At 45.7% G+C, this 13,164-nt stretch overlaps 1 protein-coding gene across 1 annotated transcript; it reads right to left on the bottom strand.

The window, feature by feature from the left end:
• Positions 1-2: 2 nt before the first annotated feature.
• lin7c (lin-7 homolog C (C. elegans)) lies at positions 3-10,049 on the bottom strand. Its single transcript, XM_056278236.1, has 5 exons — positions 9,882-10,049; positions 5,472-5,590; positions 5,180-5,251; positions 4,551-4,760; positions 3-1,946 (listed from the first exon to the last, which is right to left on the bottom strand). Exons 1-5 carry the CDS (start codon positions 9,916-9,918, stop codon positions 1,779-1,781), a joined length of 606 nt encoding a protein of 201 aa, XP_056134211.1. The 5' UTR covers positions 9,919-10,049; the 3' UTR covers positions 3-1,778.
• Positions 10,050-13,164: the final 3,115 nt, after the last annotated feature.

Here is a 13,164-nt window from a genome sequence, read left to right on the forward strand (position 1 = left end):
AAAATAAATATTTTACTAAAGTCAAAACTTTTCTTTTAAACCTAAAAGACATATCAGAGCACCTAAGTGATATTAGAATTACAAAAGGTCATTTGCAATCATTTAAAAACAACAGGTTTACAATCCAGTCAACATTGTGTAAAGTCATGCTTTTTGAGTTTACCAGTACAGACAGCCGGGAGTCGGCGTGCACGGTGGCCAGATTTGCTCCAGTTTCGCACCTGCCATCCCAAACAGTGACGGGAAAAGAAAGACGGCCCGGCCGGAGCCGAGCGTTAGCCGGTGCGGAGAGCTCGGCTGCTCGGATGACGTCTCGAACGTTGCCGTTCTTCTTCACTAGGCACTTAAAATGGAAAACGTGGAAACGGCGAGAACAGCGGTACTACCACAGCTGGAGGGGACCTGCTGCAACCGGCTTCCACTGAGACGACAGTAAGTGTCTGGCAAAGAAAAACATTACATTCCCCCGAGCTGAAGTGGTGAGGGTGTTTTACCTCGTCATGCTGAGTTACCGAGTTTATCGTGATCTTAAAATCTAGACGTTAACAGGAGGGTCTTGTTGGGCGTAAGTCATGAGTCCAGATTACACGACTGGTACAACTATACCAACCCCACAGCACATGTCAACCTCTGATTCGTTCTCCCCTCCCCCCTTTTCTCCCCAATTGTACCCGGCCAATTACCCCGCTCCTCTGAGTCGTCCCGGTCGCTGCTCCACCTCCTCTGCCGATCCGGGGAGGGCTGCAGACAACCACATGCTCCTCCGATACAGCCGCTTCTTTTCACCTGACAGTGAGGAGTTTCACCCAAACAGGCGCCCTGACCGACCAGAGGAGGCGCTACTGCAGCGACCAGGACACATACCCGCACCCGGCTCCCTACCCGCAGACACGGCCAATTGTGTCTGTAGGGACGCCCGACCAAGCCGGAGGCAACACGGGGATTCGAACCGGTGATCCCCACGTTGGCAGGCAACGGGATAGACCGCTACGCTACCCGGACGCCCATGTCAACCTTTTCAACGACGTGGTGTAGAATCCACATTATTCGAGAGGCTGCTCGTTCCCGCGGGGTTGGCGTGTTCAGCAGGTGGGCCCCCCTGAAGTTGGGTTGGGCAAACCGCTAGAGCCAATCTGAAGTGACATTCGCGTGATATTTCTTTTGACATACGCAGCCGGCACGGCGACGATTAACATTCAATCTGATTGATGTGCAATCCGGATGCTGGTGGGCGTGTTGCAGAAAAGTGGCTTGGAATGGCTTTTCAATCTTTTTACAGTCAAAACGACTTTCGAGAACAACAGATGCCGAGCATGCATCAAATCCTACCACAAGCATTTCATTACTTGACCTTAAATATTACAGCAAACAAACAGGAACCATGAGCACAGTAAACAAGGTATATTTTTTGTGTCCTGAGGCTCTTTGTAGTGGCTATGCTAAAGAATTAAAACACCACCTGCTCCGTCACAGGACTTTAGTGATTGGTCTCAGAACTTAACAAAATTTCATTCAGAATGTCAATTCCAAAATAATGCACAAAGTGAGAGTGTTCACCTATGTTAAGAATCGCCATCAGTTTTAGGTTGTCCTTGAGTTTTTAGTGTTCTGTACAAAAACAACAGTGGATTATAAAATTCTATGGGAAAATAGTAGAAACATAATGGTGACAAACTAAACCTGGTTTGGTACTGTTACATCTGGAGGACGGTAAACAGGGGGGACAGGGACAAACGGCCAGAGCAGGGTAGACGGGGGACATCCCTTCTGAGACCACGTTACTGGGGATAGTTGTTCTGTTGCCGGCGCTTTGCCGACCTCATTTTCTCAAAGCGTGACTCCATCTCCTCTAGGACTTTCGGGGTGTACCTTACTACCAACTTGACCGTGCCCTGAGCTGCCTTGAGGAGTTCCACTGCTTTCTCGTGGTGCTCCCCTTCCACACTCTGTCAAGAGAAAGAGAGAGACGAGAAATGCTAGTTCTCCCCAATGCAACATACCACATTTTATAACTCAAAGTACACCAGAGTTCGAGGTAGGTCCCAGACAACCACTTCTCATTTCTTGTGTATCCTGCTAGTCCTGCCCTTTTACCCCTGCCCTGGTACACACACACACACACACACACACACAACACACTTTCTGAACATTTTCCAAAGATGACATTACCCTTCACTGGATAACTCCCAGTAAACAGGGTGTTGGTTTCTACCCATTGCCATGAGCGTGAAAGGAACTTTTCCAATGTGCGGGCAAAGCTATTTCCTGTTTATTCTAATTTGAAAAGGTCCCATGAAACCATGAAATGGCATTTAGAGCACCGCAACGTGATGCGTATCCGCACGAAACGGAACAGTTGGGTGGGATTCGGTGAGGGGAGGGAGTTTGATTTGATTAGCAGCCAATAATGGCCGGACATTTTCAGAAGAATACGGACATCGATATGCTATCAGCTGGTTACAGCTTGGTGGTAGAAGATCACTCATCTTCTCTCAGTCTTGCTCCCGTAACGGACGACATTTTTATCAGCATACACCCCCGCAAGTGCAGGATGATGTAACTTAAAAAAAAAAAATTATAGTATTTGTCAAGAAGAGAAAAACATTCTTAAATACAAAAATAAAATGATTTTTTCCCCCTCATGTATTTCTAGAACAGTGTGGAACAGATGCAAATCAAGCTCAAATAAAATAACATTTTTCATTTCGAGTCACCTTTAAAGAAAAGAAAGAAAAAACACAATGGCAATCTCCTGGCCAGCAGTACCAATGGTAGTCGGAGGTATTAAACCTCTGCTATCCACTCTTTGCTAAACCTGGGGGCCAGATAGCTCAGCCCAAAAAAGTGACACGGGGGTGTCTGCCTTGTTGGCTCACCACCTGGAAAGTGTGGGGGGCTCACTGACATGGTTCAGAAGCTCTGAAGTGGCAAGACACCGTGGAATGATGGGCTCCAGATACTGGAAGCTCTGGACATGGTCGGTCCGTCCTCGCTGACAAGTCTCTTGTATGTGCGTTGATCTTGCGTTTTGGCGGTTGTTACTTTGGACAGGCAGATATAAGTGGTTGTCTCCATTATATTTTTTTTAAAAAGGAGGACTGGTAAGTGTGATGCAGCTGTCGAGGGTTCACATTCTTCAACCTCCCAGGAACCGTTTACACCGCACCGCTTGAAAGAAGATCCTGACTGTCTGAGAAGCCTCAAATACAGGAAGGGCAGTGGAGATAAAACCACAGCTAGAGAACCGTGGACAAACTTTACACCCATGAGAATTCTCTCATCTAGTCTACATGTATTCAGTGGATCTGGAGAAAGCATTTGGACCGTGCTGTCGAGTGTGTTCTGTGGGTGGCACAGCAGGAGCATGACGTACACGCGCCATTTGGACAGTATATGGTCATTGCGAGAGCTGTGTCCATATTTTCTGTAACAAGTCAAGTGTGTTCAAAGTAGGCACTGGACTCAACCCCTCTTCCTTTTGCGATTTTTATCAACAAGAGAACAAGGTGCCGAGGTTTGGACAGCAACTGGCTTTATAACATTGGGGTAACCTTTGTTTGTAGGTGTTTTTCTGTGGGCTATTTCAGAGGACAATGTTCAGTGTGGACTAGAGTGGTTTGCTGGCATGTATCACAGCTGGGATGAGGATTGGCATGTCCAAACCTGAGACTATATAGCCCCCCCCCCCCCGGTAAAAACAGACCTGTCCATTTTAGGAGGGGAGTGGGTAATTCTTCCAGGCAGAGGAGTGTAGGTATCATGGGGCCTTATTCATAAGTGAGGGTAAGAAGGATTGTAAGAATAACAACTGGAGCAGCGATGCAGGTATTGTATCGAGGTGTTATGATAAAGAGCAGAGCTATAAAGTGAAGCTCTTGATTTAGCCACCAATCTTTGTTCCAATCCTCACCTATGGTCACGGGTTATGAGGTGTGACCAAAAAGAATTCAATTGTGGATGTTAAGCAGCAGAAACCAGATTCCACAGCAGGGTTGCAGGGCTCATCCTAAGTTGATCGGGTGAAAAGCAAAGCAATTCATGAAGACTTCAAAATGGAGCAGTGACTTCAAGGAGTAAAAAGAGCCATCTGACGTGCATTAGGAAGGTGGCGAAGATGTCCCCTGGACACCTCCCTTTTGGACGTATACCAGGCACGGTAAAACTTCAAAGAAAGCCCTGACAGACCGAGGACACACTGCAGGATTTATATGTCCCAGGAGGCCCCAGGAAGTGCTGGAGGATGTTGCCAGATGAAAATATATCTTGGCTGCTCTCTCAACCAAAAATGGGGTAAAAACAAAAGATGATTCAGTAGAAAAGAAAAAAAAACTCAAGCTGTACAAGTATAGTCTGGTCATGATAGTAATAAACAGTATGCCAAATATATATACACATTTAAACCTGGGTTTTGACACATTGTGTAAAATCCCGTCACATAAACACAACTACATGATTTTGGTGTTTGCTTTGACACATTGTTTCAAAACAGAAATGTTGTCCAAAGAGTTTGAGAACTACCTCACAAGTAACACTATGTGAACTGAACTCACCACCCCATTAACAGAGAGAAGTTGATCGCCTCTCTTGAGGCCACCATGGCGGTCAGCAATGCCTCCTGGAATAATCCGGGAGATGTAAATGGGGGAGTTTTGTTCCTTTCCACCCATTATGTTGAAACCCAGGCCTTCCTCTGTTTTGGGTAGTTCCACCACACGTGGATGTGAATGTCCCTCACTCGCCGCGAAGGCTGCCACGGTAGCCTACAAATGAACAATTGTCATTACTACACAATGCCCCATCATTGCTCTCCTTCATAAAAACACAAATTTGCAGTGAAAATCCAAACTACAATATTGGCACATGTGCCACAGAAATTGTCTCATGTCAGGTGAGAAAAAGTAGGAGATATCATCACTCCACGGAAGTCAAGTGCCCAGGCCAGCGGTGGCGAACCATGTGCCATGGAGAGCCATGTGTATGCAGGTTTTCCTTCCAACCCAACTCCACACCAGGTGATTTCACTGATTAGCAACCCTTCAACCAAAGAGGAAGAATGTATCAGTGAAATCACCCGGTGTGGAGTCCGGATCGAATGAAAACCTGAATCCTCATGGCTCTCCATAGCAAATGGATAGCCGCCCCTGGCCTAGGCTTTAGTTCATTTTTAATTTGGCTGTACCTTGGCTGTGGCATTGGCCCTGACCTCAGGACTGCTGTTGATGTCCACCGTTTCATACACATGCTCATATACCTGAAGACAAATTGAGCGGATTCAAGAAAAAATGCTGGTAAATATGTTGTCACCCCTGACATTCATCTGCGTAACATACACCCCGCCACATTTCTTCACAATGAATAAATGATTCTTTCAAAGGAAATTCCACTTTTACAACAGTGAGCTATCAAAATCAAGGACAAAATTTAGCCACATCCCTCTGAGTCTTGAGTGCTGTAAGAGTGAAGTGACTCACCTCTCTAACAGCGTTGCAGAACTCGCTCTGTAGAACCCTTTGCAGTGCCTGCAGCTTCTGGGGGGGCACTTCCCCTGTCCTTTGCAGCTTGTCAAGCAGTTCGATGGCACGGGAAATATCTTTCAACCAATAAACATAGACCACCATCTTAATAGTCATAGGACAATGGGTTAATGATTATGACTTCATACCGAGTCATTAGACTGACTAAACCCCAGATCAATTTAGTGAATTTGCTGAAATAATATAGGTTAAAAACCATGTAAAGGCTGAAAACATGCCAGAAAACCTCATCCAATCAGGGGAGCTTAGATGAAATTTAGCGCTACTGAAAACGGACCCAGGGTTAAATGCAAAGGCTTGACTGGCCATTTGAATTACTCATAGCTGTAAGAGGGACAATTTTCACAAATAACCCACTATAGTGTAGCTTTAAAGCTGCAATTCTGAGGATGCATGTGCAAAATCTATACACTTTATATTATTCGTATATGAGATAACTAATCCACAAATAACCAATTCGGGAAACCCTTAATTTTTGCGCAGTTTAATGGTTGATGTCTGGTAGGCCTTTACGAAGAAAACTGATCCAGCGCATAGTCTTTCCCATCTGCACCATAGCAGCCAAAGGCATACGTATTTCCATGTTACCCCGTTTGCTTCATCCTAGATTGTGTTCGTAACTTGTGAGTTAGGAGCAGCATATTGATGGTTTTATGGGAGGGGGGCTTTGCCGAACTGGCCAAGCTGAAGGCAACAAAATCTTAAGGAGTTCCACATGTGCTAAGCTCACTGGGAGTAAGATCATCAGGCCAGGGATGTATTGGTCAGTGCTTATGTGACAATGTCACTGGTGCAAAGTAAGCTGTTTCACATTAACTCGCGGGCATTTAAGGTCTTTTTGTTGAATAAGAATCGAGTTAGGATGAATCATTCATGAGAACTTTTGAGCTTTTCAAGTATTTCAAGTTTTTGGTACATCTGATAAGCCCCCAATTTTTCTTACTCACACGGTGTATTTGATAGTCCGGTAATGAGCTCACGTGTTAAGTTAAATTTGCATTGGCAGACGGACTATTCACTGATCGATTACTTAAAGCTGCTGTAGAGCCAACTTTCTTTTAACAGTTTTATCAGAATTTAATAAGCAAGTGAAGGTGAGGCCTACCTTCGATATGCAAATTATGCGCTGCCCCAGATTTGGACGATCTGTGGCACAGTATCTGGTTCGATTGCTAATGCCCAGTTAGGAGTATGGGTATTGACTTGTTCAAACAAATATGATATCTGTGTTCCATTGCCCAAAAAGACACGGATATAAAAGCTGATTCCAGCGGTGGTGCCATACCTTAAATCTTCAGAATGAAGCCAGTGAGTAAAATGGTATCATAACTGATTAGCATAACGGCAAGAACTATGAAAATAAAACCCAGGTTATAAAAATAAACAGAATCAGATAATCAGCCTTCCATTCTTACTTCAGTAGAGCTGAAATGTCATTAAATCAGGTTCCGGATGTTTATGTCCTATTCATTTTTGGGGGGGATCCCCCCCCCCATTTTTCTCTGCAATTGTACTTGGCCAGTTACCCCACACTTCCGAGCCGGCTCCACCCCCTCTGCTGATCTGGGGAGGGCTGCAGACTACCACATGCCTCCTCCAATACATGTGGAGTCACCAGCTGCTTCTTTTCACCTGACAGTGAGGAGTTTCGCCAGGGGGACCTCCTGGTGAGAATAGCGTGAGAGGCTCACACTATTCTCCCAGTTCACTCTCCCCCTGAACAGGTGCCCTGACAGACCAGAGAAGGCGCTAGTGCAGTGACCAGGAAACACACCCACCTCCGGCTTCCCACCCACAGACACGGCCAATTGTGTCTGTAGGGACGCCCGACCAAGCCGGAGGTAACACAAGGATTCGAACCGGCGAGCCCCGTGTTGGTAGGCAACGGAATAGACCGCTACGCTACCCGTACACCTTGTACTTAACGACTTTTAAGAGGGAATAAGCGATTCATTCCAAAAAGCACTATGAACAGTGTCATCGAATCACTTTCCCTTCACTTTCAACTGGTTTCACCCAACCTTTGCAACTGTTTACATTTTATTTAATGCTTTCTCGTAGTTATATATTATAGTGTTTTGTGATTTGAAATCTCCTAATCCCCAAGAAAGCACATAATGTTTAAAAGAGAAAATATGGTGGAGCAGGACGATAGCCGACGTGTAACAACGTAAAGTTAGTAACATCCATACAGTGTTACTTCCCTACATCCTGGCTTCCAGCCACGTTAACACTGGAGTAGCTTACATCTCCATGGTAACGGCAATGTCTATGATTTGTGGAACTAGATTTAGCATCATGGTTAGTGTGGGACTTCACCACAAATTTTGGAATAAAAAGATCTCGTAAAAATGAAACTGATTTCAGATGGACGTATTACTTCTACGGGACATATAACATTATTTCACCCATCTCATAGCTTTACCTTGAGCAACACATTTTGGCTTACAATCATATTCCCTACAGGTGACGATGAAGGGAATTTTTATTTCTGGAACCCCGACATTCAATACAAGTTGGTGGCACAAAGTTCATGTAGAGATCTCGAGGTTTGCCCAAATCATACCAGTTGAGCAATGAGCTAACACAGCTTTATATTGACTTACATTCACTAATGTTACCTGGTGGCTCTTTTGCACTGTTCATTACGTCACGCTACCACAGACCCAAGTGCCTGTTAACTAACCCCCACTGTTTTAATGTTGTGTTTTTGGGATGCACGATATTGGATTTTTGCAGATATGCCAATATTTTCCAACTCATCTTGGCCAATAGTCGATACTGACATATGCACACTATTCTTTGCACCTAATTACAGAGACCATCAAGTCTCTCCTGTGGTGGACTGAACTGACGCTGCTACGCTGAGCACGGAAGCTGCACGCAGCCGCACTGCTGATCTCTGGCTGCTCTCCAGCACCGCAAATCCCTCACAGCAGCTTTACTGCTAGCTGTCCTTGGACGGAGAGGGTGAAGCAAGTTCCCTTGAGCTGATTGGTTAATTCTTGTCACGAGTCCCCATTGAAAATAAGAAATTTGTGTGCACAAAAGACGCAACATGGGCACGGCCCCTAAAGCGTCATCTTATTGGCCCGTGGGCCGATGCCTATGTTTCGTTTTAAACCCTTCATCTGCCGATACCGATGACATGCCGATATCATCGTGCATCCCTAGTTAGTTTTTTTAGGGTTTTGTTTAGATATGAAATACATCACAGACCTGGCTAGTACCTGACTCGCACCCTCTCTCAGTCAGTTTGACTAGACTGAAGAGTCTCCACAAGGGGGCGCTGACTACATGCACAGGACCAGGGGGCATGTAGGAGTGGCGTTCCAAAGGAGTTGAATCAAGTGCAACTGGACTTGGTATATATCCGTGAAGACGTTTCGCCTCTCATCCAAGAGGCTTCCTCAGTTCGTGCCTTTCTGACTAGACCAAGCTAGTCTGACTGGCTGGTGATGAGACTCAGAATTTATCCTCTAGGAGTCGTTGCCAGAGCTATTGATATGCGTGGCTCTTTTGTGTACCTGCTACCTGTACCACTCATATCTATGGCTCTGTTACCGACGAGCGTTGGTAAACATCGGATCACAAAGAGCCACGCATATCTATAGCTCTGACAACGACTCCTAGAGGATACATTCTGAGTCTCATCACCAGCCAGTCAGACTAGCTTGGTCTAGTCAGAAAGGCCCGAACTGAGGAAGCCTCTTGGATGAGAGGCGAAACGTCCTCACGGATATATACCGAGTCCAGTTGCACTTGATTCAACTCCTTCGGACAACCATGACCTGGATGAATGAGAACATGCACAGACATGTAGGAGTGGGGCTTTGCATCAATGGCAGCGGTATCTGTCGTTGTTTAGTCTTACAAGACTGATAAACATGTCTATTGTTTTGTCTTGTTAGCCTCCATGTTTAGTGCCCTTGCAGTGTAAGTCCTGAGGTGATGCATGAAAATAACGCTGCATTATGGCTTTCTATACGTTTATCTGTCTCTCTACCTGTCTGTACATCTGTCCGTTTGTCCATCTAGTTACCTAACGCTAGCCATCTAGCGTTAGCTGTCCACGGACGCTAGCATTGTGTTGAACGTTAGCTAAAGGCTGAACCAAAATTCTTGGGGGAAACATTTTCAGAGAGACACTTCAAGGTTATCAAAAAAAAGCAACGAGATATAAAAGCGGTTTGCGAGTAAATATCCCTTCGTCCACCCTTGCAACGGAGCAGGTTATAATGGGCTCAGAACGGCTGCAAGCTAACAGCTAAGCTAGCCTGCTAACGATCACAATAGACGCGTAAGCTAGCCTCGGCGGTGGGGAGCTAACTAACAACGTCGCCGTACCTCTTTCCAGTCGTACGGGTTCCCCGAGCGACGCCATTCTTCAGAGGAGAATAAATCCGACGTCGGTTGGTCTCAAACCCCCTCGGAGTGACGTTAGGACTCTCAGCTGGACGCCCCGAGACGACAGATCAGATTAGCCGAGTTAGCTAGCCGCTAAGTGTCACGGTACGTTCGGGCGCAACGCGTAAAACTGATCAACATCCGGTTACGCGTTTCCGGAAGGGGGTTTAACGTGAAGGGCGACGGCCTTCTGCCCCGGGCACGCAGGCCGGGTTCGGACCAGCGACTCATGTCGGATTTTTGACACGTCCATATTGGTATCAGGTTGCTTTTAGAAACTGGGCACAGCAAAAAACTAAACAAAAAAGGGAAAGCAGTTGTTGTAAACCACACCCAACGCTGGTTTGAAACGCAATTCAAACCGAACGTGTAGATATGTGTCTGAGCCCAGCCTCTCACACTGGCTTCTAAACGGTCCCAGTGTTTCTCAACCGGGGGTCCGCGGACCCCTAGTGGTCCGTGGTGTAATTGCAAGGGGTCCGTGAAAATAAAATATCTTTAAAAAAAAGATCCTATGACATTTATAGAAATAGGATGGTTTTACTCAAATGTGACTGAGACCTTTATCTACCTAAACTATAAAGGGTAACAGGACTTTTTTCTCTAATTACATCTGTTTCACAAGTGTAATTTATTGTATTTTAATAAGAGATCTCGCTCCCGTTTGCATTGTTAAAAGTTACTGCATAAAAATTCTGTCGTTACATCTATCTGAAAGTTACTGAATACATATTCTGTTTTGTTAACTATATCTGAAAGTTACTGCATAAGAATTCTGTTTTGTTACATATATCTGAAAGTTACTGCATAAGAATTCTGTTTTGTTAACTATATCTAAGTTACAACTGAAAGCTCTTATTTTTGCCCCAAAGAGTGAATAAATGCTATAATGCAATTTAAAATGCAGTTTCTACTGTTTCTATCAAATTGCAACCCCCCTCCCCCAAGATCAGGTGGAGGGGTCCTCAGGGTAGATCAAAAATACGCAGGGGGTCCAGGACCCCAAAAAGGTTGAGAACCACTGCTTTACATAACTTGCAGTGCCACACATCCGATGCGAGGGTCTAAGGATCGGATGTTGTGTCGCTGTAGAGGAGCCCCGTGAGGCTAATTTGTAATTTTGGGCTATACACATGTAACCTACTAATAAGACATGTTAGCCCCTAGCTAACGAGTCTGACCCTTTAGCCGAGCGGTTAGTGATGTCGCCCTTGTGGTGCAGTACACCCCGTATCGAATCCCGCACCGGGCAAGAAAATAATCGGTTACACACGTAATACTGACTTGACTTGACTTGACTTGACACATAACGTTGGCATCACATCCAGAGGGTGGTAAAAAAACCCAACAACAAACGAAATGGCTGCATTATATCAACCTTGCTGATGCTGTCTGGTATGAGGGAGGAGTTCTGCACCATGAACAGACGCTATTATGATGTGAAGAGTGAGAGGGAAAACCTCCACTCGCCATTGCCTGTGTAACGCTGCTTCGGTTCTGGTTATCATACATATGCACACCTACGTCGTTACCACAGCAACCAATGCAGATAGCTTAAAGATGCCTGAACACACAAATCCAACCTGTTCACTTGCAAATAACACGTGGGCAGTCAGTCCTAAGGGTCGGATTTGAGGGGGGTGGGGAGGTGGATTTGCCTGCAATATAGCGCACGTTTACTTTATTTTACTTTAACTTGTGAAATCTTTAGATATATTTTGGATTTTTTTTCCTCAAATTTAAGCTACCCATTTTGTGCCCCAATTGAGTGGTTATTGTAAATCTGTCACCGCTTGGCTTCCCTGCCCACCTGGCACGTGTTTACAACCACAATTACATGTTGCATGACTATCCATCCCGGAAGAGGGATCCTTCTTCTGACGCTCTTCCTGAGTTTTCTCCCACCAGAATCAAGGTTCTAAAGACAGGGGGGGTGTCATACATCTGGACCTGATTGCAAAGGCTTCTGGGAATGAATTGTGACAAACGAGGTGACACAGTGATCTTTCAGCCTGGCACTGAGGATAAGCCTTGGCATTCGCAGTAATACAGAGAAACACAGACGTGCTTGTGGCAACATTCCTGTCAAAAATCCCAAATGCTGCAACGGCAGTGATGCGCTTTACATCACCCAGCAGTGGCTGGTCCACCAGAAGGGGTACAAGCGGTCTGCTCTCCCCTGTTGTTGGTGGCTTCGAAAGGCTTCCTGGGAAGTGTCTGCCAGAACGGACCGTAACCGGAGTCTTTGAGATTGGCACGTCAACGTGGACACACTGACGCACAGTCAGCTGCGAGTTTGATAGGCCGCTGCAGCGGCGCCGCAGTCACGCCCCCCCCTGACGCGTCACAGCAGCCTCACCCTTCTGACCAATCAGAGAGGGGGAGGCTGGTATCCGGGAGACGATGAACGGCACTTGGCCAAACGGCAAGGGGACGATCACAAACAGGACGGTAGAAAAAATAAAATAAAATAAAACACAAACTCCATGCGTTGCTATGGTGACGTATCGTTTGCAGGAAGGAAAAAAAAAACAACCTAAACTGTACACACGTATTTTGTGTTGGGTTTTATTTAATTATGTACAGCAATTCCGTCAACTCGCGTACCCGTAAAATCTTATGGTCCAAATCCGCCGTGTTTTCCGTTCCGTGACGTGCTACGTAACATCCGGTGGTAAATTCCGTCGCCAAGGACGGCGAAAAAAACTTTTTTAAAACTTTTTTTTAAATACCTTTATTATTCAAACAAAATTTGGCCGTAACAGCGACAAATTAGCAAATATTACAACTCAGATTGAGCTATCACGTTTTTTATTTTTTTTAGTGTTTCACAAAACACTACAAAAATGAGGAAAAAAATAAAAATAATAAGATAAAAAGACCCCACCAAAAAAAAAAAGGCAAAAAGTTAAAATATTTCCACTTCGGACGGCAGCAACCTGCGCTCAGCCACAATCGTGACTTCCGGTTGGCCGTCTGCCGTTTACCGGATTCGACGTGAATGTAGCGGGATTGCGGCGTCAGGGAAGGGGGCGGAGCTCCCCGCTGCCAGTCCAATTTGCACACCGACTCTCCCTTGAATGAAAACGGAAACGGCGACCTGCTCCGCCTGTCATTTATGAGCCGGAAGAAGGAGAAGCGCTTCCCGTGAACGGCGCTCCTCCTCATTCATGGAATGATCTGAGGCGCGCGTGCGTTCTGACGGACGCGGATCCTGGGCAAA

This window comes from Lampris incognitus, chromosome 4, assembly GCF_029633865.1.
Source record: "Lampris incognitus isolate fLamInc1 chromosome 4, fLamInc1.hap2, whole genome shotgun sequence".
NCBI classification, from domain to species: domain Eukaryota; kingdom Metazoa; phylum Chordata; class Actinopteri; order Lampriformes; family Lampridae; genus Lampris; species Lampris incognitus.